General features: G+C 52.8%; 1 protein-coding gene across 1 annotated transcript in view; it reads right to left on the reverse strand.

Moving 5' to 3' along the window:
* PRMT8 (protein arginine methyltransferase 8) overlaps nucleotides 1-25,908 on the reverse strand; it is a 70,106-nt gene that overhangs the window by 37,101 nt on the left and 7,097 nt on the right. Inside the window, exon 2 of the mRNA XM_069586516.1 lies at nucleotides 3,230-3,415. Within this exon, the coding sequence (XP_069442617.1) occupies nucleotides 3,230-3,415 (186 nt within the window). The remainder of the gene's footprint in view (nucleotides 1-3,229; nucleotides 3,416-25,908) is intronic.

Consider the following 25,908-nt stretch of genomic DNA (forward strand, 5'->3'; position numbering starts at 1 on the left):
GACAGGATTCACGGTCCTCCTCTCCCTGTCTCTTGCCTTCCCAAGGCCAAGCGTGGAGTCAGCTCTGGGGGGACCATAGGACGCAAGACCAGAAGTGTTCCGAATCACCTCCCACTGTGCCCTCCAACCTCCGACAGTGCCCCCCACCCCCCCCACCCCGCCAACACACAGCACACTGGGCACTTGTCGTTTGTATTTCCAGACTAATCAAACCCAACCCTGTCCGCACCGTATTTCCTAAACACGTGCTGGTCACTATGAATCAGCGAGCTGGCGGTACCGCTGCCGGCCCACGTGAGGGGCTTGTTGATGATGGGAGAAGCCTGCTGAGTGGCCAGCTCAGTTCCAGGTGGGCTGTGAGATGTGGGTCTTGTACAGACTGGGGAAGTAAAGGCATCCCCATGAGCCATCTGGCATAGAGAGGGGATCTCTGGCGTTTGATAACAGAGAAATGAACAGGTGCTCTCTGCAAAGGATCACGGGAGGAGGGCATCCACATGACCTCCTTTCACAGCGGACAATCACAGAGATGAAAGGGCTGGAGGGGAGTTTAGGGGTGAAGGGAAGCTAGTTAGCCCCCACCACTATTAAAGTCTCCTACGTTTCCCCAGGGGCCAGGATCTAGGGATGGCCCCCCGTGATGACCCGAAGGATTTTAGCTGGGTCATCAGAAGTACTTCCTGATGCAAAGGTCTGGTAATCTATTCTAGGACAGGTTACTAAGGAGAGATGTGAACTGCATGACCTGAATGTAGATCCTCTGTCTACTCCAGGTTCACAAGCTCATTCAGTCCGCACTCCACTCACTTGTGTTCACGAGCAGGTGTGAGTTTTCCAGGGACACATGAAATGGAGGGAACCTGGTCATACTGTCTGTAGGAGGTGAGCCTGGGTGGCTCCCCCCAGGGGACATCAGACGCTCCAGATGCCTGGCCATGGAGGGACCAGCAGTGCCCAAGTGAGGAGACGACCCTCTAGTTCAACAAATCTGTACGAATCAGACAGTGTGCTAAGAGCCTGAGTCAGAGGCGGGAACCCTGACCTGAAGGAATCGTAGAGGTGTAACAGCTCAGAGAGAACATCCTGCCCACATGTGTTGTGGTGGGTGGAGGGGCCAAAGGGAGTGGGGCAGCCGGGAGGGGCACACCACAGTCAGCTGGTCCCTAACAGGGGGCCCAGGGGGGCATTTGGGGACCCCCAGAACTATTGGCCCAGTGGTTCAGGCAGTAAAGAATCTGCCTTCAATGCAGAAGGAAATGGCAACCCACTCCAGTATTCTTGCCTGGAGAATCCCATGGACAGAGGAGCTTGGTGGGCTACAGTTCACGGGGTCACTAAGAGTCTGACATGACTGAAGCCTGACTCAGAACTGCTGCCTCTTCCTAAGATCCTGCTCTGAGACAGGTACCCAGAGTCCCAGGCCTGTCCTTTAATTAGAGGCAGGGTCCTGAGGAGGGAAGCTCTTGAGAGCACCCTTCCTGCCTCCCTAGGACAGGGCTCCATCCACCATCCCCACCCAGATAGAAAAGAAAGAAGAAAATGTTAGTCGCTCAGTTGTGTTCAACTCTTTGCAACCCCATGGACTGTAGCCTGCCAGGCTCCTCTGTCCATAGGATTCTCCAGGCAAGAATACTGGAGCAGGTTGCCATTCCCTTCTCCAGGGGATCTTCCTGACCCAGGGATCAAACCCAGGTCTCCTCATTGCAGGCAGGTTCTTTACCGTCTGAGCCACCAAAGAAGGTGAGCTTCCCAACCCCAGTGGGAACTGCCAAATGTTGCAGGCTCAGCTGCCCAGGGCTCCCTTGCCCGGAACCCTGGAACTAAACACAAGGCCCAGCCCCTTCCCTGCAGGCCCCATGCTCTGATGTGGAGAGCCATCTTCAGAGGGGGTCAAACCCCTTCACCCTCTACCTCCATGGGAAACTGCAAAGGGACCAGCAGGAACACAGCCAAAGTTTCCAGAAAGAAAGAAAGAAAGACCCATTTAAAACGTTATATAGCCTAGAAGTTAGGAGTGAAGCCTCTGGGGCCACAAACGTGAAGGTTTCATTTCTAGCTCTGCCAAGTATCAGCTTGAGCACCAAGGAACTAGCAAAGATGAATGGAAGTTGATAAGATTCTTAAGGTCATATAACCTCATCTGTGAAATGGGGACAAATAATAATACCAACCTCGTAGTGTTGGCCTGAGGAATAAATGAGTCAGTAACATAAAACTCCCCCTGAGCAACACCCAGCATGAATGGAGTAGGCACTCAGAAAAAGAAAAAGCTGCCTATGACTTATTAAACACGCTTTTGGCAATGCAGCGTCACTGTTTGGATACAGGAAGGGTTTACAGAAGCATCTAATTGAAAGGGGAGCTCGGAGACTTCTTTTGAAAAAGCATTTGCATAGCAAGCGAGCCTTTGTTCCTTTTTCAAAACGTTTTCGTACTGTAGGGGGATCATAGAAACACTTCCCTCATAGAGTGCTTGGGGCTTTGATGCAACGACACGGATAGCTTGCTGAGAAGAGCGGCCAGCCCTGAGTACGCGCTTGGCTCATCTCATGTCCATTGTTTGTTTGGAGTGAGGAGGTGCTGGAGATGGTGGGGGAGGGAGGTAAGAAATACTGCCTGTGCCCCCTCACTGCAGCCAGGAAGCGCTCATTAGGAGGCTCTGTTCTGTTCCGTAGCTATCATCAATCTCCCCTGCTATGGAAGAAGACAGCCTTTAGACATAAGAACTTCCTAAGAATCAATCAGGGTGTCAGACAGACCCATGTTCCCAAGGAAGCCTGCTGACCCTCCCTGGAGATGCTCGCTGGTCCAGGGAGAACTTGCGGACCCGTCAATGCCTGAAGCCAGCACATCAAGATGCCAGAAGGACCCCAGCTGCAAAGCATCTGGTAGCAAGGACCAAGGATGTCTGGTCTTCTTGGACCTTCAGGCTCAGGCTCAGAAAGAGGCGAGGATGCTGGACCATAAAACAAGGACCCCAGAAGCGTCTCTTCCTCTCCGACTGAGAAACACCCAGACACATGCTTTCCCTTGCTCACCGGCTCCAGGCCTGGCCCTGATCTCTTACCTGGGGAGCCCCCAGGATGGAGACAGGCCCTTGGCCTTGAGCCTCGGGGAGACCTCCCTTAACGACAGCAGAGAACTGCATGCAGGATGCTGCCCTAGGAAAACGTGCGGTCGCCGCAGGACCCAGCTCGCCTCGCTTGGCCACCAGCTCAGGACGCCGTACCTCGTGGATCCCAAAGTGGGCGTAGGAGTCAAAGTAGTAATCCCTCGAGGTCATCTCCTCCGGGTTCAGCAGCTTGGACATCTTACCCCGTCCTGGGCAGCTGGGCTGAGTGGACACGTGGTGGACACACTGCACAGGCTTGGCTGGGACGACCGGCTGTGGGGGCTGAGAGGGGGGGCTGCTCACCTGCGGGAAAGAGGAGGGGCAGGCATGAACAGTGGCCACCTCCTGCCCTCTGAGACTCTGCCCTCCCTCTTTCTCTCCCTCCCCTCCCCTAGTCCAGCTTCCATCAGCCCCACCAGCCAAGGTGACAAAGGGATGGTGTCCCCAAGCTGATGGTCATGCTGTGTGGGTGGCAGTGTGCTTACCTGGGAGCCAAACCTACCTGTTGTTTAGTCGCTAAGTCGTATCTGACTCTTTGCAACCCCACGGGCTAATAGCTCCCAGGCTCCTCTATCCATGGGATTCTCCAGGCAAGAATACTGGAGTGGGTTGCCATTTCCTTCTCTAGAAGATCTTCCCAACCCAGGGATCAAACCTGTGTCTCCTGTACTGGCCACTGAACCATCAGGGAAGCCCCCTGAATTTAACCCAGTTCTGTCTCCTATTAGTTGGTGACCTGGGCCCATGAATGCCTCAGTTTGCATATCTGTCAAATGGGGACAATAACCTTTCCTTAGAGGAGAATGAAGGGAAAGAGGTAATAGCGTCACATAGCGCTCCATAGCAGAATGGCTGGAGTACGGATCCCAAGGGCCAGCCCCCTTAAACATGAATCCCTGCCACTCACCAGCTGCACAACCTTGGCCAGAGGTATTCACCTCTTGGCGCCTCAGTTTCCCCAGCTCTAAAATGGGAATATAAAGGTCCCCACTTCGTAGAGCCGTCCTGAAGACTAGGGACGGTGGTATCTGGAAAGGGCTCAGAGAAGGGCCCAGGGCACCATGAATGTGTTTGAAGAAAACAACCCCCACCTGTGTTCTTAGGCAGTTCAAGCCCCTGGACTTCTCTCCAGCACACAGGCAGCCCCCAGCCCCCGAAATGAAGGTCTCTTGGGTTCTGGTTTCTCACGCCTGTTGTCTGCCCTCCCTCAGCTTCTGGTTCACTGTTTGACTCTGAACTTCAGCAGAAGTTGCTCTGAGTTGTGAGTGCCCTCACTGATAGACAACCTCCTGTGAGTGCATGGCCCATCCCTGGTTCCCTGACCCGACAGCCAGCTCAGTTCCACCCCCCTCAGCTGCTGCCCAGCACTGACCAGTCCCTCCTCCTCCACCGGCTAAGGGGAGGGCAGAGGAGGAGATGGGAGCCCAGAAGTTCAGGTTTCGCTGCAGAAGCATGGTTCTGCCAGGAGAAGATTGCCTTTCCCAAAGTGTAGGAAATCCAGGTGTCCCGAATTTATAAAAGTCTACTTTAAGTGATGAGTTAATATGTATAAAGAGTTTAGAACACTTTCTGCATATAGTAAGCGCTTTATTATATGAACTACCATTGGTTAGTTAATGCTGAAGCTGAAGCTCCAATATTTTGGCCACCTGATGCGAAGGGCCAACTCATTGGAAAAGACCCTGATGCTGGGAAAGATTGCAGACAGGAGGAGAAGGGGACGACAGAGGACGAGATAGTGGGATGGCATCACCGACTCAATGGACATGAGTTTGAGCAAACGCCAGGAGATGATGAAGGACAGGGAAGCCTGCCGTGATGCAGTCCATGGGGTCACTAAAAGTCGGACATGACTTAGCCACTGAACAACAACAACAATCAGTAGTAGTAGTAACAATATTCCGAGTACACTAACATCTCCTTATTTATGCCTCAGTTTTCTCATCTGTGTGCCAGGTCAACACAGACTTACTCCTCTTCAGCAAGGGAAACAGGGAGGTCCTAGGACAGAGCAAGATCAAGAAATCCGAGTGCATCCCCTCCGCTGTCCTGCAGACATAGCCCCAAGACTTCCCATAGCCCTGGGCTGGAGGGGAGCGAGCTCAGTGGGTGGTGATGGTCCCATTTTCCTGGTGTATCTAGGCTACAGCCTCTGGGAAATAAGCAGACTTCCCAGTTTAGCAACATCAGATTCCAGGCCGGTGCTATCCCGGGCTGTCTGGCAGGGGAGGCAATGGGCTGCCTCATTAGAATGCAGCAGGTGCACCCACCCTCCGCTTGGGATGTTGGTCACGGTCTCTGGGAGGCTAAAAATAGACTGTGTCAATTGCACACTCCCGTGCTGGCTGCAGAGTCACCTCTAACGCTGGAGAGGGCTCTGTGCATGAAGCTGACCCCAATCTTGACTCCGTTTAAATATATTAAGGAGATAGAAAGTCCCAGCTGGACTGGGCTCTCCCACGGTCAAGGTCACAGGGGCCTCCTGCACCCCTGAGCTCCAGGCAGCTCTGAGTCCAAGGTCCTTGCCACAGGCTCCATGAGATTCTTTCCCTGGTGCCAACTTACAAAGTGCCACATGTACCTCCCATTGCATCGCAAGGCAAATGATGGATGGATTCAGAGCCGTTCATCTCAATAATCACAGGTCCAGGGGATAAGGAGTTGACTGTGACCCAAGCCTTGGTGCCAAGGCTGTCAGCCTAGCTCAGCCTCCTCCAGAGAGAGGGGACTTGCGACCTGCCTATTGGCGGCCAGGGTGCCCTGTCCCAGGGCGCTGGGGTGGGGAACAGCAGCGGTATGATACCTCTAGGCATCACTGCCTGTTTCATTTCACAAACACCCGCTGAACTTTGGCAGCCGTGAGCACTGTGCGTCCCGTGGAAGAAACAGACCAGCAAGTACTGCGCCCTCAAAGGACTCGATCTAGTGGGAGCCGGAGACCCTTGAGGCTCCACTGGATGGTGGAGGAAGATTTGTTTTACAGGAAAAACTCAAGCAAACTGCTCTGGGCTGGGGCAGGGGGGTGGCGGAAGGTGGGAATGGGGGAGGGTGTAGGTTCAAAGTACAGAGAAGTCACTTCAACTTGAATATTCAGAGAGACCTGAGATGGTGGGGCTTTCTCCATGGATTTTGGTGGCTGAGGATGACGGGAGGGAGTTTTAGAAGGACATGAGAGTTCAGATGACTGCAGAACTTGGAAAAGCTGTTGCTGCTATTGATGCATAACATACTGCTATTGGTCTTTTTATATAAATAAATAAATCTATATATATACATATATATATAATTTGAATTTTTGGAAACTTTAGCTGTGCTGTCAACTTTGGAAAAAGTATCCCAGTTGTACCGTGTTGGGTTGGCATTGTACAGAAATTAACAGCCATATTGGTCTAGAAACGTTAAACATAATTTTTTCCATTTGTACAGGGGTAACACACTGTATTAAATATGTAAGGTCTTATCTACATGGGTTTGATTACAGAAACTAATAAAGTATTCTCTAAATAAAAAAAAAAAAAGAAGGACATGAGAGTTCCAGGAAGACGTGGCTTCAGCAAATAGGCAAAGGGTGGAGAAGCAGTGGAGCTTCTTTGGGGAACAAGGCCGGGATACTGGGAGATCGGACTGGAAGAAATTACAGCCAGACTAAGAGGCTGTAAATAAATACGAGATTGAGAGGGAGCTGTTGGTGGTTTGCAACAGGGGACCTCTAGGTTTGAGCTCTACTTGAGGAAGAGTGATGTGCTGGCAGCCTGCGGGGGGCGGGCGGGGGGCGCGGAGAGCGGGCAAGGAGGAAGGATGTGGGGGAAAGTGGGGCTGGGAGGCAAAGTACGAGCCTCCGAGCCCGGTTCCAAAGTCCAGATAATGAGCCACTGAGCCACTGTGGTGTCAGAGGGGCTGCCTGCCAGAGAAATCGCAGAAATAGAATCCACAGGAGCTGGCAACTGTCAGAAGGCAGGGGAGAAGAGAGATGCTGCAAAGATGACTCCAACATTTCAAGCCTGGCTGACTAGGAAAGAGAAATAAGCAAGTCAGCACAGTTGGACACGTCACTGCACCGTATGAGGAAAGATGTCCGGCAGGCAGGCGGTGACATCGTCCCAGCTGGGAAATGCCATAAACACAGCCGAAAGGTCAATGGGGAAGTGAGAAGCACGCCTCTGACACACGTGGCAGCGAAGGTTAATATCCTTCACACGGCGGAAGTGTCAGCTGCTCAGCCGTGCCTGGTGCTTGGCGATCGCATGGACTGCAGCCCACCAGGCTCCTCTGTCCGTGTTATTCTCCAGGCAAGAACCCTGGAACGGGTAGCCTCTCCCTTCTCCAGGGGAATCTTCTCGACCAATTTAGGGATCGAACTTGGGTCTCCTGCATTGCAGACAGGTTCTTTACCCCTTCAAATGGAGGGAGCCGTTACAAGCCAGCCAGAACAAGAAGAACCTCTCCAACGTAACACTGAACAGAGGATCTTACGGTCAACTCCCATGAGGATCACCACAAATGGCAAATTAACATGCTGCCAGGACTTCAGTCTCTCTGGAAACCAGATAACTTCCAGTGAACACGAAAAAGTTATAACTTTTAAATTCCAAATAAGCACAACTCTCTCCCAACCCACTCAAAAAAAAAAAAACAAAAACCCTAAAACTGCATTTGTAATGATTGCAGAAAAATAAGTGCTTTTGGATATTTCCAGTGCTAGTGAGACTTTCTGGGAAAAATAGTTTGACAAAATGCATTAAAAGTGGTAAAAAGCACAAATCCTTTAGCACAGCCATTCCATTTTTTTGGAATATATCCTAAGGAAAGAATCGTGGATAATCATAAGCACGGCGCTGTAAGAATTTGGTGATGACTCTATTCATCATGGCAGAAAATGATTCAGGGGCTTCCCTGGTGGTCCAGCGGTTAAGACTTTGCCTTCAAGTACAAGGGGTACAGGTTTGATCCCTGGTCAGAGAGCTAAGATCCCACATGCCTTTTGGCCAAAAACACAAAACATAACACAGAAGCAATATTGCAACAAAATTCAATAAAGACAAAAAAGGAAGAAAGAATATGAGCCAACCTGGGGTTTTCACCAAACAGAACTGATTGTACAAACCACGGAGCATCTACACAGCCGTTTCAAATGTGGCGGAAGAGTGTTTAATAACAGAAATGTGATCGTGACGAACTGTGGGTTGAAGAGCGCCAGTGGGAGAAGAGAGAGCATTTTTAGAACTGAAGCCTCTTCATGCCTGTGAGTGCGGAGGGGAGGCCTGGGGAAGGGTCTAGAGTCGGCGGCAACTGTCTCAGCGTGTTGGGTTGTGGACAGTTCATTCTTTCCATCCTTGTGCTGGTTCACGTATATTTAAATGTACGCCACGAACCAGTACAAGTTTTGTGAAGAGCCGAAAGTAGAAACACTGGAACCGTGATCCCAGACCTCAGATGGAAGCTTAGGCTGGCTCTCTGGATTTGGAGGCCATCTGCAGAGGAGGGGGCCTGAGAGGTTCACTTGGGAGAGACCCCAGGGAAGAGGGTAGAGGGGGTGAGGATGGGGCAGCGAGAGAAGCAGCCTCCTCTGGGGACCATGGAGGCACCAGGGGGCATGGAGGAGAGGCTCAGGAGGACGTGTCCTCACGCCTTTGGTTCTGTGACGGCCCCTGCTCTGAGGACATGTAACCCAAGCGCCGCACTCCAGCAACCAGACAAGGGCACCGGAACAAAGCCATCCTCGCTCCGCCTCTCGTGTCCAGAGGATGCTGTGCTCAGGAAGCTGCGTCGTCAACTCTAATGCAGGAGAGGGCTCCATGCATGAAGCTGCCCCAATCTTGACTCCACTTAAATACATTAAGAGAAAAAAGTTCCAGCTGAACCAGGCTGCTGCGTGGTCAAGGTCACAGGGGCCTCCTGCACTCCTGAGCTCCATTCTACTCTGAGTCCAAGGTCCCTTCCACGGGGCCCCCTGAGGCTCTGTCTGGTTCTGGTAACCATTTCCATGTGGCTGTCTCCGGCCATGCCCTGCCCTGCCCTGCCCTCCCCGCTCCTCCACAGGGCCTGGGCTCAGGGCACTGCTCTTGTGGAAAATCTCCCACTGCTGCCTGCTCCCCAGTCTGCTCAGGGTCACCTTCCACTGAGAGGATTTGCGACTTTGTCTTCTATTCTTAGTGCCCACTGCGGATCAGGACTCCTCGGATGCTGTGACCTGCCCCCAGGTCTGGCCTCTCCCAGGGCGTCTTCAGCACAGATTCTCACCAGTACCCGTCGTCTCCCTGGCCCACCGCATTCCACTGCAGTCAACAGGCCCAGGCTCCTAAATGCTGAGATATTAGATAAAGGGCTGTGGAAACACCGAAGCTGGAGACTGGAGAAGGGCTCCCTGCAAAAGTGGTGTCCAGCTGGTCCTCAAAGGGTGGGTGGGAATTCCATGGGCAGGGCTGGGGATTCAGAGACAGAATTTTTTACCTAGCCCCACTTCCACCTGAAAATGAGGGTAGATGATAATGGTGTTGCTGGCGGTGATGGTGGTGATGGTGGTGATGGTGATGGTAATGACGGTGGTGATGGTGCTGGTGATGATGGTGGTGGTAGTGATGGTGGTGATGGTGGTGATCCTTAACAGTGACTGAGAGCCCACTGTGTGCCAGGCACTATGCTAAGCACTTCACAGATATCCCATAAACGCCTCGTAATAACTCAATGAGGTAATGAAATTTACAGGTGAGGAAGCTGAAGCTCAAAAAATTCAATCACTTCCTAAGCCCAGAGTTAGTGTGTAACAGCGCCAACACATGAACCAGTTATTGTCTGTCTGACAGCAAAGCCGTGCTCTTGACCCCAATACTGTGGTTGCATCACTTCTGTCCCACCAAGCTTGACAGCTTCTGCTGGGAGCCAGACTCTGCACTCTGAAGTAGGTAGCAAAGCCAGCCCAGGCAGGAAGCCCAACCTGGGGTTTGGTGGGGAGGGTCAAAGGCCGTGTGGAAGCAGAGGACAAGCCCTCGGTGGAGGCTGGCACAGGTAGGCACCTCGCCAAGGTGACTAAGTTCCAAAATGAGTGGACAGCGAACTCCAGGAGAAGTTGGGGTCTACGTGAGGAAGGGGATGTGTCTAAGGTCACGTGGGCAAATCTAGAACTGGGACCTCTAGGAAACAGGGGAGGGGTGGAGAGAGGAGGGAGAAGATAAGGAGGGTGAAGAGCAGGGAGGCCGAGAGCCTGCAGGCAGTGGGGGGGCAGGGGGCAGCCAGCCTTTCTGCACCAGGCAGCTGAAGCCACCTAAGCCCGCTGGGCTATAAATGGCTGTCACTGGCGCTGGCCCAAGCCGAACAAACGATTTTCCTGAGAACAAAAGGCGCCACTGGAGGTGCCAAATCCTGCTCTGTCTCTAAATGTCAGGAGAGCTTTTTCTAACCTGAGCCTGTCCTCCGCAGCCGCCTGCCCAGCCTGAGGCCCCGCGGAGGGACAGAAAAGGACCTGCAGGGGTGGGGCACCAGAGGGGGAGCAGAGAAGGGCGTGGGAGGAGGAGGGTTCCTGGCCCAGGTCTCACAGCCTCTTCCTTCCCAGCTGTCTTCATCTTCTCCCTAACCAGCCTTGGGTCACCCTTTTCTCCCCCTCATCCGTACTGACTCCCAAGACTGTGATCTTGACCGTGGTCCATGCAGCTGGTTAGTGACCCAGAGCAAGATCTTCTAGCACCATCTGTCTGCCTCTAGGAAGGGGATCAGAGCTCCACTGCAGGGGGACCATCCTAAGGGTGTGTGTCGGGCAGCACCCAAGCAGGCGTGGCTGTGTCGGGAACCGGGGCCTCCCCTGTCCCCCACCACTGCCATGACCACACCACAGACACACAGCCTTCTTGCCTGCCTTGGGTCAAAGACAGGCCTGGTTCCACTGCTGCACCCGTGGTTCCTATCACCTGGGCTGGAAGAGGAGGTATCAGCAGAGGAATATTGACGTCAGCCCCCATCACTCTGGAAGGAAACACAGTGCAGTGGAAGCCAGGACCCAGCTCCCTGCTCCTCACCCTGCGATGAGAAGCCTGACAACCCAGGGATGGGTGGGAAGAGGGGTCCAGAAGCTGCTGGTCCCACAAGGCAGAGTTGTCTCCCCAGGCATGGCCCCTGTGCTTGTTCATTTGTCAACAGTCACTTTCACGCACCTCCCTTGAGTTGGCTTTTTGAAGGCACAGAGACCCCTGGGGCAAGGCCAGACGCTGATCCTGTCACAGACTGGTATCTCTCCAGTGCATGGTGTGAAAGCGCTAGTCACTCAGTCGTGTCTGACTCTTTGCTATCCCGTGGACTGTAGCTCACCAGGCTCCTCTGTCCATGGAATTTTCCAGGCACGAATACTGGAGTGGGTTGTCATTTCCTTCTCCAGGGGATCTTTCAGACCCAGGGATTAAACCCAGGTCTCCTGCATTGCAGGCAGATTCTTTACCATCTGAGCCACCAGGGAAGCCCATTGCATGCTGTCCCTGACTGCAACTCTGGCATCTCAGCAAAGCCCACCCCTACATGCTTTTTTCTAACTTCAGACTCACGCCCCTTGCAAGGCTATGCTCCCAAGAATGCCCTACCCCCGGGTCTTGCTGCCCACCCTTCTCAGTTCCCACCCTCCCTCTCTCCCAGTGGCTCACAGAGGGGCCTCAGGGTGGCTCTCGCTGGATGGTCCCCAGACCACTAGCAGCAGCAGCCACCACTTGGCGGGTTGTAAGAAACACAAGTACCCGGACCTCACAGGAAACACTGAGTCTCTGGGGTGGGTGGGGCCCCGCAGTCTATCCCAACAAACTTCCTACCTCCACCCCGGACTCTACTGCGTCCAGAGACTGAGAACCGCTTGTCTGCAGCTGAATTATTTTCACTTTGTTTTCCACAGAAGATATACTCCTGGAATCAAGGGTTCTGTGGTTGAGTGTGGGAAAAAAAAAAAAAAAAGCCAAAGAAATTTCTTTTCTTTCCTCGCTTTCTTGAAATCAAATTGATATATATCATTGTGGAAGTTGAAGGCATATACAATGTAACAATTTGCTGTATGTATAGACTACAAAGTATAAAGAGATTTCTTAATTGCAATCCTCTTAAGCCTTTAATTAGCTAAAAACGAATCCTGAATCTCTAAGAGGCAACAAGGGTGTCTGCATGCGTGTGTGTGTGTATGCTCAGCCATGTCCAACTCTTTGAGACCCCATAGACTTGTAGCTCGCCAGGAGAAGGAAATGGCAACTCATTCCAGTACTCATGCCTGGGAAATCCCATGGACAGAGAAGGGTGTCTAGTACTACCAGTTTAATAGCTGGGGCATCCCTTTTTCCTGAGAGAGCTATAGTTGTCTCTAGAAAGCAGCGTTCTGAGGGGAATCACCTGGGGACTGACTGACTGAGGACCATCTACATCAGTCACCTTAGGGTGGGGCTCAGGCCCCTCCCCAGACTGACAGAATCTGATCCTCCAAGGGTCAGGACGGCCAGCCTGCACTTTAACCAGCTCCTCCAGGGCTACCCACAAAGCCTGGTCCAGGCAGGACTGGGGGCAGCTGCCCACCTTCTTCATCCCTCGGTGACCCCCTGCTGCAGCCCTCGGAGGCCAGCCCGGCCCTGTCTCAGGGCCACTGCGATCCCCAGACAATGCCAGAGCCAGCCAAGGTCATCTGAAGGAGAGGCAGCCACGGCTTACAGAAAGCACGTTGGCTCTCACAGCCAAAGGCCTGGGGTTCGGTGAGGGTTCAGCCACCTGCAGGCTGGGTGGCCTGGGCCAGCCCCTAACTTATGGCCACGGCCAGGGTCACAGTGCAGCTCAACTCCAAGGGCGTGCATGGCATCCCGTCGCTTCCTGGCGGCACCAGGCCATCTTTTTGCGGCACAATAGCCACACCTGCCCCATGTCAGGGCGGGCATTGCCCCCATGCGTTCCCGCCTCCATCCCCCAGATCTGGAACTGCTGGGAAGGAATCTTTTGGAGCTGTTGGGTCTGACCTATTTTTTTTTTTAAATAAACTGGGGCTGTTTTCCAGCTATTAGTCACTTTTCTCCCAAGCCTCCACATATTAAATTTTCTTCTTATATCCTCAGATATTTTGGCTGCAAGGGATGTCAGGTTAATTGGCTGCTTGGCTCCTGGTTCTTCCTCCTTAATGGGCTCAAACAGCAGACCTGCCATGTGCCCCACCCCCTCCCTCCCTTTCCCCGCCCCCCTTCCCCTCCCCAAGCCGACAGGGGCCTGTCTCTCCTTTGACTGGAAGGACACCACCAAGCTCCTCTCTGCTTCCTTTACAGACAGATGTGCAGAAAGACCATCTCCTCCCCTGACCCTCATCTTGCCCAGAGTTGGATTAAGCCCTCATCCCAGATTTGGATCGCAGCATCCACGTGGGATCTGAGCCAGGCAGGTGACTCTACGCTCAGCCGGGGTCGCCATGGAGACAGAGGGTAGCAGGCACAAGTCACACGCACACAGGGCACCTGTGGGTTCTGGTCTTCATCCTCTCTTTCCCTATTCAGGTTATGATGCAAACTCCATTTAACCTTTCTGACCTCCAGCTTCCTTCCCTGTCAAACGGCAATAATTATGTGTCCAGACTTTTACAGGGTTTCAGTGATGACTGAAGACATCTTGTGTATAAACATTCAGAGGAAATTCTGAAGCGCGGTGCAGGAGGACACGGCGTCCATCTCCGGCCATCTGACTCTCTACCCTGGTGCTATTTTGGGATGCTCCCTGGGCTCTTCTCTGGCACCGGGCATGGTGGCTTTGGCTGCTCTTAGAGCTCTGTTCCTCTGCCTACTGGACTCCGGTCTTCACCCTCCACGCTGTCTGTTCTCTGGCCACCGTTCTGCCCCTCCTCCCCAGAGCTTTCTGAGAACTATGCAGTTGCTGTCTTCAGGAACATGCCCATCACGGAAAGTCCGTCATTTTCTCCAGCCTCGACACCTGGTCTCTCCTGCTGCTTCTCAGTTCCCATGGCATCTGCTGGTCTGAAGCTACTGGTTACGTACTGTTCCGTCTTGTTGGCAAAGGGTCTCATGCAAACTGTCTCACAGCTGTGGGCACTGGGAGTTTCCCTGGCGGCTTAGTGGTGAGGAATTTGCCTGCAATATAGGGGATGCAGGGCATGTGGTTCAATCGCTGGGTTGGAAGATCCCCCTGGAGGAAGGCATGGCAACCCACTCCAGTATTCTTGTCAGGAAAATCCTGTGGACAGAGGAGCCTGGGGGGCTTTAGTCTGTGGGGTCGCAAAGAGTCAGGCATGACTGAGCACGCACGCATGTAGGTATTGAGTCTACAACCAAGAAGCAGATTCCTTCAGACCAGTAAGCCGATCTTCCGTGTCGCTGTTTCTCTCTTCATACTTGGCACAGTGCTGGGGCTCAGTAAAGACATGTTGATTACAGCATCCTTGCATTCATCTGGGTCAATGCTGCCCTTCATAAATATATTATGCAAGGTTCCTTCCCACCGTGCAATCAGAGACCTTTCTTTCCCTTTGACAGGGCAGAGAGGTGGCAGGAAGAAAGACAAAACCAAGACAAATAACCACCAGACTCTGAACAATATTCAACATTCTTTGGAGGGTTCGGTAGTGCTCCAAATATCTTTACTGAGAAGTGTCCTATCTCCCAGGATTTCTAGAAGGAAATATCTTGCAAGTACAGAATGCATTTACTAAGCCCCATCGTTTCACCTGTAGAGTCTACAAGTGGCTTCAAGTATAGATTCAAGTGTGTTCATAGACGCTTTTCCAACAATCTCTTCACACCCAAGTGGTGCAGAGAGAGAGCTGCAGGTAACAGTGCCAAGGTTCAGAGAAGCTGACTCTGCCCCCATGGCAGGACAGGTCAGGATCCCAGAGCCGGTCCCTCACAGAGACTCTGGCCGCATGATCTGTCTGATACACCAATGGCTGGAGAAAAACAAGCTACAGAGTCTTAAGTCACAAAGAAAATCACAAGTTGCTGTTGTTGCTGTTCAGTTGCTAAGCCATGTTCGACTCTTTGAGACCCCAGGGACTGCAGCACGCCAGGCTCCCCTGTCCTTCACCATCTCCCGGAGTTTGCTCACACTCATGTACGTGGAGTTGGTAATGCCATCCAACCATCTTATCCTCATCCGCGAGTTGTTGGCCAAAACCAAAGCCACATCTGCTTAATCCAGATTTTTGTCTGGTTTCCATGGACTCCTCCAGACACTTTCCACTCAGTTCCCGGAAACTCATTTGCTTTTAATATTAGTAAATATCTCTCCACTCGGATTCTTAGCAGAAGTGACTGACTCCTTTAATCAGAGGCTCCCAGTGTGAGCACTGACTGAAAACACAGATGCTCCAGCTAGAAAGGGAACACTGTTAGCCACCCAGTAATACCCAGATCTACTCCAGAGTGGCCTCGAATTAGCCAATGGCAGATCCCAGGAATCTGGGTGTTTCAAAGCACTCCCAGGCAATTCCGAAGATCAGTTTAAAAGCTGGAGAAAACATGCGAAATAACAGTTTTTGAGACACTGAACACCAGGCAGTGAAAAACTGGATCTCTGAAAGATGACAAACAAGGCGGGCCTACGATGACCCAGCCTGCTGCCCGGTGTGTCTGAGCTGCGCTGTGGGGAACGGGAAAACTCAGAGGCAGAGTGGCACATCTCTCCTTGGTGGAAGAGACAAAGACGCAAGTCAGGACAGCGAGGCAGCTAGAGGCTGCAAGGCAGAGCGCTGGAGGGCAGACGGCTCTACAGTGAGGGGGCTTTGGAGAACTGGAGAGAGTCCCTGCAGTCTTCAGCCAAGCCTGACCAAATCGTGCCTGTTAGGACACTACGTGAGATCAAGAAAATACCTGCAAACAAGATAAAGGGACTGCTGGGACTTCCCTCGCAGTCCAGTGGGTGAGAGTCTGCCTTTCAATGCAAGGGTCGCAGGTTCGATCCCCGGTCAGGGAACTAAGACCACGTGTGCTTTGGGGCAACTGAGCCAGGGCGCTTCAACTAGGACGCAACATAGCCATAATTAATTAATTATTTTAAAACTTCTAAAAAAAGAAAAAGATAAAGGGACTACTTTATGGTACTCACATAGAGCCAGGAAGAATTCTTGTCCTTCTGGACCAGAGTGGAAAACCTCATAAATCCTGAATAGTCTGAAGAGTTGTTGGTTGTTTTTTTTTTCCCTTCAGTGATAAAAAGTTAGCCCTGGATTAAAGACTGCTTGCGAGTCCCTTGGACAACAAGGAGATAAAATCAGTCAATCTTGAAGAAAATCAACCCTGAATACTCATTGTAAGGACTGATGATGAAGCTGAAACTTCAATACTTTGGCCGCCTGGTGAGAAGAGCTGACTCATTAGAAAAGACCCCAACACTGGGAGAGATTGCGGGCAGGAGGAGAAGGGGTAACAGAGGATGAGATGGTTGGATGGCATCACCAGCTCAATGAACATGAGTCTGAGCAAGCTCCAGGAGATGGTGAAGGACAGGGAAGCCTCGAGTGCTGCAGTCCATGGGTTCTCAAAGAGTCGGACATGACTTCAGTTCAGCTCAGTCTCTCAGTCATGTCCGACTGTTTGCGACCCCACGAACTGTAGCACACCAGGCTTCCCGGTCCATCATTAACTCCTGGAGCTTGCTCAAGCTCATGTCCATCAAGTCAGTGATGGCATCCAACCATTTCATCCTCTGTTGTCCCCTTCTTCCCTGGTGTCATCCATCAGGGAATCCCAAGAAAGCTGGAGTGGGTAGCCTATCCCTTCTCCAGTGGATCTTCCCAACCCAAGAATTGAACTGTGGTCTCCTGCATTGCAGGCAGATTCTTTACCAGTCGAGCCACTGGGGAAGCCCAGACACAACTTAGTGACTAAACAACAACAACAGTCTCCACCAAGGCCAGACGAGAATGGTGAGCCCCGATGTTAACTCACAATGTCCAGCAGCTGCCGAATGGGCACCCTCGTTGCTCCTCTGAGCCAGCATCCCCACCCAGAACTCATGCATTCGTCCCCCCAGCATCCACTGTGGCCTTCTGGAGCACAGGCATCCGGCTGCCCTGATGAGGGTGGCCTGGCCAGGGCAGGGACAGAAGCGGGGCAGCGGGCCCAGACAGAGGACAGCGAGGGTCTGACCAGAGGCAGCGAGAGAAGGAGGAGGAGATGCAAGCCAACGATGTGAACAGGGCAGGCTCGGCAGGACTCTGTGACAGATTCTCTTGGGTTGGGGCCGGGGAGGTGAGTGTAGGGAGGCTGCTAGTGTGACTCCTGACTTCTGGCCTGAGTGGAGGGGAGATGCACTTGGGGTGGGAACAGATGTGCAAGCTCAGAGGTAACCGTAGGGAGCATAGTTTGGGTTGTGTAGGACTTGAAGGGCCTGCCGAACACTGAGGAAGAGCAACATAGCCAGGAGTGCAGGTCTGGATGTTTCAAGACATGGAGGAGGAAAAGGTCACCCAGGGATGGGGAGCAGGGGTCAGCGTCACTCATGGGGGAAGCAAGAAGGATCCAGGAAGTCAGAGCTGTAGGAGTGGTGGGAGGAAGGACACGGGAGCCCGAAGAGCAGAGAGCATCAGGGAAAACAAAACACCAGCAGCATCTGATGAAGCTGCCATCGATCGGTCAGGTGAGACAGAGGCCATTGCAGTTGGTAACAAGGGGGTCTCCAAGGCCCGTGGTAAGATGTCAGAAGAGGATGATGGCAGGGCTGGCTGTGGCATTCTCCCTCCTCCAGGCCCCTGGCCTGGCACTCGGCCGCTGGCATCAGCCAGGGTACCAAAGAAACACAACATCCTGGCTCAGCCTGGATCCTGGGAGATAAGCCAGGTCCCAGCACTTCAGAAATAATGGTCCAGCAGTGCACACTGGGGAAGACAAAGAAGCACGGCACTAACAGACTTGAGACTCAAACCTTCTCTTTCTTCTCCTCCATCCCATACTCGTTCACAACAGGCTAGACCTATGGCGTATCAAGTGGCTGGGGGTTAAGGCGCAGCTGCTCGAGACTGGAATCGCTCCAAGACCCAGGCCTGCAGAGTCCAGAACCAAGAAGCTGAGGCTGCCTCCCCCAGAGCCACCTGAACTGTGAGCCCTTCATCTCTCTAGGACTTTATTTTCTTGGGCTCCAAAATCACTGTGGATGGTGACTGCAGCCATGAAATTAAATGACAGTTGCTCCTTGGAAGAAAAGCTATGACAAACCTAGACAGTGTATTCAAAAGCAGAGACATCACTTTGCTGACAAAGGTCTGTATAGTCAAAGCTATGATTTTTCTAGCAGTCATGTATGGATGTGAGAGTTGGACCATAAAGAAGGCTGAGCTCCTAAGAACTGATGCTTTTGAACTGTGGTGCTGGAGAAGATTCTTGAGAGTCCCTTGGATTGCAAGGAGATCAAACTAGTCAATCCTAAAGAAAATTAACCCCGAAAATTCACTGGAAGGACTGATGCTGAAGCTCCAATACTTTGGCCACCTGATGCAAAGAGCTGACTCATTGGTAAAGACCCCAGTGTTTGGGAAAGATTGAGGGCAAGAGGAGAAGGAGGCAAGAGAGGAGGAGATGGTTGGATGGCATCCCTGACTCAATGGATATGAGTTTGAGAAAACTCTGTGCTGCAGTCTATTGGGTCACAAAAAATCGGACATGACTGAGCTACTGAACAACAACGACATGTCTCTCCTGCCTGAAAAAGAAAGAGCCCTGGCTCTCAGCAGCGCAGAAGCCCCAGCCTGGGGAAGGGAGGCGGCTAAGCCAGCAGGCGGGGAGCAGAAGAGGAGGCGGAGGTTTCCAGAAGGTTTGCTCCCCAGCCTGGATAAACACCTCCCTATCACCCTTTGTTCAAGTCAGGACCCTAGGAGAGGTCAGCTCCCCACCAAGCCCAGACGGGCGGCTCCTTTTCCCTTCCTCCCAAACCTCCACTTTCTGCGCCACCTGCCACCGAGAGGGGAAAACATCTCTCGTGTTCAGCAGCACGAGTCCAGCACACGTGGGCATGTCTGGAAGGGGAGCCACGTGGAGCATGGCGATGAGCTGTCTCCATCTCCGCTGACAACCTAGTCAAGGCGAAATGAACACAAAGTTGCCCGGGGTGGCGCCTGGGGCAGCTGGGGAGCCACAGCAAGGTTTACAGCTTGCATGAAACACCCCCTTTCCAAAGGTGCTCAAGATCTGGTCTCCATCTAGTTCAGGGGTTCCCCGAAACTCACGGACAGAGGAGCCTGGTGGGCTACAGTCCACAGGGTAGCAGAGAGTCAGACACGACTGAAGAGACCTAGCACGCACACATCAGGTGGGATAGACGAGGACCAACTCAGGCATTTTTCACACGGGTGACTGAGAGGCAGAGGGCAGATGGCACCAGAGTCAGGGCCTCGGGCTTCTGAGCTCTTTCCATGCTACCTGGTAACCACCTAGGGCCCGGGGAAACAGAGCAAAACATACAGGAAGGCCAGGGCCGAGACTCCTTGGGGCTTAGGATGGAGCCCGACTGCCTGGACTAGGGCACACGTAGCACCTTCCAAAGGCGGGGGCAGGGCCAGAGCTCTGGGTTCTGATGCTGAAGCAGAGCCACAAGAAGCAAGGGGGGATGAGCACAGGCTTGGCCGAGCATCAGGGAAGCCTCCAGTAAAACCACCAGAGCTGCCCTTGTGGACAGAACCTGAGGGCCTGGCTGTATCGGCAGCCCAGTCCGCTGGTTTGACTTTCTTTCCCCCCTGGAATAGGGAGCATCTTATTGTGAACTTTATAAATAGAAGAGGGAATGAGAGTGCCGCCTAAGACAACTGTGAATAAAGGAGGCTCAGGAGAAGCTGGGCGAGAAGTCACATCCCCCTGCAGAGCGCTGGCCCCTGAGCCAGAGCCTGGGGCTCCCGAGAGCCTGGGGCTGCGAGCCAGAGCCTCAGGGTGGTTCAGATCGCTGGTCTGGGCACAACCACACACCCCCTGCCCAGCTCCTGCTCACATCAGCCAACGATGAGCATCAGGCCCAGTGGGAAAAAAAATATACTAGCTGATGCAAACCAACATCTGATGCAAACTGTGGTGTTGGAGAAGACTCTTGAGAGTCCCTTGGACTGCAAGGAGATCCATCCAGTCCATCAAAGGAAATCAGTTCTGAATTTTCACTGGAAGGACTGAAGCTGAAACTCCAATAGTTTGACTACCTGATGCTAAAGCTGAAACTCCAATATTTTGGCCACCTGATGCGAAGAACTGACTCATTTGAAAAGACCCTGGTGCTGGGAAAGATTGAAGGCAGGAGAAGGGGATGACAGAGGATGAGATGGCTCAGTGGCATCACCGACTCAATGGACATGAGTTTGAGTAAACTCTGGGAGTTGGCGATGGATAGGGAAGTTCGTGGGGTTGCAAAGAGTCGGACATGACTGAGCAACTGAACTAAACCAAATTGAACTGATGCAAACCTCCAACTCTTGTGCTTCAAGTGAGGTTTTTCAGGGGAGACTTCACGGTTTCTCTGCCTCCTCCTCCCACCACAGAGGTGCACAGAATTCCCACAGCCCAGGCACAGCCCTGACCTCCCCCAGCCCTTTCTGAAACTTAAGGCTTGCGTGTTCAGAAGGGTATTAAACGTATGCCCTCCCAGGTGGCTCAATGGTAAAGAATCCACCTGCAATGCAGGATAGGCATAAGATGCAGGTTCGATCCCTAGGTCAGGAACATGCCCTGGCGGAGGGGCCTGGCAACAAACTCCAGTTCTCTTGCATAGAGAATTCCACAGACAGAGGAGTCTGCTGGGTTACAGTCCATGGGGTTGCAAAGAATCAGACAAGACAAGCGACTGAGTATGCACACACTTGTTTATCTGAAAATCGCTTCCCCAGTTTGCACAACTGTCCTTGTCTCTCTGCAGTCCTGCCTTTGCTGCTTGGCGGTGAATATCTTTCTGGGGCAGCTTACCTGCAACCTTTCTCTGGGTTGGGGGATGATGACTATAGCCTCGGAGACTTCCTTTTTAGGGGATCCTGTGTGACTGACAGTCCCAACCAGTGTAAAAGGAAGGGCGCCATAATGATTTAACACCAGCATCCATAGAACCGGCTTCCCTGGTGACTTAGTCAGTAAAGAATCTGCCTGCAATGCAGGAGATCTGAGTTTGATCCCTGGGTCTGGAAGATCTCCTGGAGAAGAAAATGGCAACCCACTCCAGTATTCTTGCCTGGAGAATCCCATGGATGGAAGAGCCTGGAAGCCTGCAGTCCATGGTGTTGCAAGAGTCAGATGCAACCTATCAATTGGACCACTACCACCATCCATATAACACTGTCCATGCCCGAAAAGTACGTGTCACAGTGATCATTCATAGGACAAAAGGTTTCTAACCTCTAACAGGTATCAGCTCCTATGCTAGGTGCTGGGATCCAATGGTGAACAGCACAGACGGAGCCCCTGCCTTCACAAAGTTTATGGAGGACTTGTCAACGAGGAAGTCAGCCAGTGAGTACAGAGTGCTACACACTGTGACTGGTGTAGGATCTGCGACATGGGTAGGATCATATGGTGGAGAGTGGGGAGAGCTAAGTCTGACTTAAGTGAGGGAGTGCAGTCAGGGAAGGCTTCCTGGAAGAGGTGGCATCTAAGGTGAGATCTGAAGGAACAGTGATGAAGGAAGGTGATGAGGGGAGGGAGGCAGGTGAGCGTAGCTAGAGTGGAGGGGAAGGACATCAGAGAACAGCGCTCTGGGGTGTGAGCTTGCAGAGCCATCTAAGTCCTGGCAAGGAGGTGGGACCTTCCGCAGTGATAATGGGAAAGCCACTGAAGGCGTTTGGGGAGGGGAGTAGCACAGTCCGGCCGCCACTTCAGAATGCGGGTTCGTGCTGCTGTGAGGACAGACCAAAGCCAGGGGCGGCTGGTGGGGGGAGGAGGGGTGGGGTGCGGAGCAGATGCAGAGTCAGGCAAGAGATGGGCAATGTGCCCAGGATGGCCAAAGGGGGACCCGAAAGAGGAGGACAAAGTCAGGGCAGAGGACAAGCCAAGAAGAGGCAGAATCACCAGAGTCGCCAAGGAGACGGGACTGGGGCTTGTTCCTTGGGTGACCTCACACCCCAAGATGAGGACCAGGAAGAGAGGGCCGACGTAGGAGGAGGTGATGCTCCTGAGGGGCCCTGTGAATCTGAGGTCCCTGAGAGGCACCGGAGGGGGTTGTGACCGGGGGGCAGCCAGACAGAACGGTCCAAGCTTGGGGCCCAGCTTGGGGTGCAGCTGAGAAGCACCAGCATGTTGGAGAGAGGGCATGAGAGGGTCTGGAGATGGCGTGTAGAGCAAGATGGGAAGGCCACCCACCCCCCACCTGAGGAAAGCAGCATCCGGGCTCCGTAACAAAGGTTGTGCATCGGCTGCAAAGCTGGGGCTCCGGACCTCCCTGACCCTGACATCCAGATCCATCTCTACAGTGTCTCCTCCCTGGAATCTTGTGCCCCACGTACTACACTCTCCACCACACTGAGTCACCATTCCCTGACTCCATCTCGGAGCTCCAGGCCAGCGGTGAAGTGTGTACCTTGTGTGTGCTACCTGCAATGAACTACGGGCTGCAAGTGATAAGTTCATAAGCACGGGAACACGTACTTCTACAGATGCCGTCCACACCCCCTCGCATGAACACGCCCGCCGCCCTGCTACCTGGATGAGGTGGTTCACACCCACTCTGCACTGGAATCTGAAAGGACACTTCATGCTTTGAACTGTAAACCGTCCCCTAAAAGCAAAACAAAAGCTGAGCAAGTAAACTCAGAGCTACAACAGGGGGGAAGAAGGAGAAAACGTGTGTTGAGTTTCTTTTTCTCTGTCTTCTCTCGCGATCGTATTTAATCCTTGTTTGTGGACCGTGAAGTGGGTTTTAATCCCACAGGGATGAAGATGAGATGATCAAAGTCAAGGCTGCCTCCAAAACCTTCCCCATCTGCATCCTGGGACCGTAGCTTTCATTCTGGAAAGCAGGAGCAGAGAGACTTTCCAAGAGAAGGAAGTTGGCTGGTGTACATGCTATGTGCAGGTTTATCTCCTTTATTCACTCAATAAATATTCATCAGTTCCCCACTCGGTACCTGAAGGCGAAAGTTGAACTAATGTGTATTAATAGAGAACATCCCTTAATTAGGAGCCAATTTACGCTGGCGATGGGCTGCAATCATTTTCTGGGGATCCTCCGATTTTCACCTCCTCGGAGAGCGGCTGTCATAACTGCCTGTCAGGGAGTGACGAAACCCTTGGATGTCACATGCCTGTGAGAACTGCAGCCTTTCATTTCCTGGCAGCCCCAGCCGTGAAGGGCCACCCCTTTCCCTCCCTCCAGCTAACAAAAGAGGATCCTTCACAACAGAGCTGCAGGTCAGGCCCTGATGGAGGCGTTTGCTAATCGCTGCTTCCTTTAGAGTGGTCTGCTCTCTACAGTACAACCCTCCAGTCAAGCCTCACCCCCGGTGAATACGCTCTCCTGGGTCCACTCCCCAAGAGGGCAGTGTGTTTAACTTGGTATTTAACACCTGACATGCGGAGGGAGACTGGGCCACATCTCTGTCCTCCCTCCCCTTCTGCCATGCCAGGCCTCAGTTTCCCTCTCAGGAATGTGGGGAGGGGAGCTCGATCCAGCCACTCACCAGTAGGAGTCACTCTCATCCCAGGAGCAGGGCTTGAGGGGGGCCCAGAGGAGGCTGAGAGGTCTGCAGTGGGTGCTCATCGCTCCCCACTTCTCTCCACCTCTAGGGGCTCCATGAGATTTTGTTTTCATGCTCTGGGTCTTGCAGATACCAGAACCCTGGACCCCAGCGTTGAGTGTGCATGTGGAAAGGGGTAGGTAGGGCAGCCCGCGGGGCTTGGAGGACCCCGTCCGTCCTGAGAATGTTTGAATCGGTGAGTCCATCACAGAAGCAGGGGACACCTTTTATTCATCTGTGTGCCACCCTGCTCCTTTGAGACATTTCCAGAGAAGCCCAGATGATAAATCAGAGCTTGTCTTCAGCATCTCCCTGTGTGCCAACGTGAGCTTTATGTGAAGTCACTTGTTTAATCCTCGTAACAGCTTCATGGGAAAAAAGTGCTACCACCACATTATAGATGATTAAACTGGGACAGGTGATAGTGTAACATGTGCACGCCTGAGGCCCAACCGGGCTGAGGTCTGCACCCGGGCATGAGCCCCAGGGCCTGTGCCCCGAACCTCTGCACAAAACTGCCTTGGGCCCAGAAGCCAGTGACCCATGTGGCCTAATTGTTTGGAAGGTGCCTACAAAGTCTTCACCCCTCCAGTCCTCCAGAACAGCCCTTCATGGAAGCTGGCAGTGGGCTCACGATGCTGCCACCACAGTAAGTCTCTGGCTACAGGAGAAGAGGATGACAGAGAATGAGATGCTTGGATGGCATCACCAACTCTATGGACATGAGTTTGAGCAGGCTCCAGAAATTGGTGATGGACAGGGAAGGCTGGCGTGCTGCAGTCCATGGGGTTGCAAAGAGTCAGGCATGACTGAGCGACTGGACTACTGCCAAGCCAGTCTCCTCGGAGGACCAGTGGATTGAACACACGGAGCCAGGTACAGGCTGGCAGGCTCCACCCTCTTCCACCCATGGATGTCTATGAGTTCCTTCCAGCCCTCCGGCGGTGAGAGCTAGTGTGGAGCAAAAGTGAGGACAAGCTTCCTGCTGGGAAGGGGATAAAAGAGCGGAGAGAGGCCCCCATCAGTAGCAGAGCCCCCAGCTCCGGAGCACCTCCACTCTGCTACTTGGGGGCCTACGAGGTTTGTCAAGATACCCAACCACTGCATTTCCATTTCTTCAATTATAACACAGGAATGAGAAGAGTTGCTTTGCAATTTGTGTCAACTGAGCAAGGCAATACATACGGAGCACTGAACAGCGTGTCCAGCACAAAATAAAGACGTGCCCACGGCAGCTCTTGCTATAATTCTGCTGCTACTCAAGGAAAGGGGACTCAGCCAAGGTGCTGGGGAGGTGCTGGGGAGGTGGACAGTGGGTGGGCAGGAGAAGAGAGACTACCTCCACTGATTTTGCAAGTATTTTGAGCCCTGCTCACGGTCATCTGCAAGTCACTCTCTTCTCAGGCCTGTGACGTGTTGGCTGAGGTCATGGGTTGAGTCGTCCCCAAAAGATGTACTGAAGCCCTAGCCGCTGTCACGGCTTCCCAGGTGGCTCCGCGGTAAAGAGGCGTGCAGGAGACTCGGGTTTGATCCCTGGGTCAGGAAGATGGACAATCCGCAGGAGAAGGAAATGACAGCCCACTCCAGTGGGAAATCCCATGGACAGAGGAGCCTGGTGGGGCTACAGTCCACAGGGTCACAGAGACTGAGTGATGAAACAGCAACCCCTGTGACCTGAGAATCTGACCTCGTTTGTAAACAAGATCTCGCCAATGCACACGGGGGGCGAGGGGCAGGTGGAGATGGACGCAGAGAGGTAGTGCTGTACCTACGAACCACAGCATGGCTGACAGCCACCAGAAGTGAAGAACAAGTCAGCAAACACAATCCCCTAAGAATCTCCGGCAGGCAGCCCACCCTGCCGACGCCTGGATTTCAGAACATCTGGCCTCTGGAGCCGGGAGACAACAAATTCCTGTTGCTGAAGCCACCAGTTTGTGGTGTTTTGTTGCAACAGCCCGAACAATGAAATAAAACTACAAAGATAAAGTAAAACACAAAGTTCCTGTCCTGAAGTCTCTGCTATTCACTTCATCCCAAGAAAGAAGCTGGATGAACGATCAGATTTAACGATGATCAGACAATGGCCTTGGGTCCAACTTTCAAAAACGTATACTTTGTTACTCAAGAGTTTTTCCTGGCCCACTGATGAGGATTTGGGGCTCGG

This window comes from Ovis canadensis, chromosome 3, assembly GCF_042477335.2.
Source record: "Ovis canadensis isolate MfBH-ARS-UI-01 breed Bighorn chromosome 3, ARS-UI_OviCan_v2, whole genome shotgun sequence".
Taxonomy (NCBI): domain Eukaryota; kingdom Metazoa; phylum Chordata; class Mammalia; order Artiodactyla; family Bovidae; genus Ovis; species Ovis canadensis.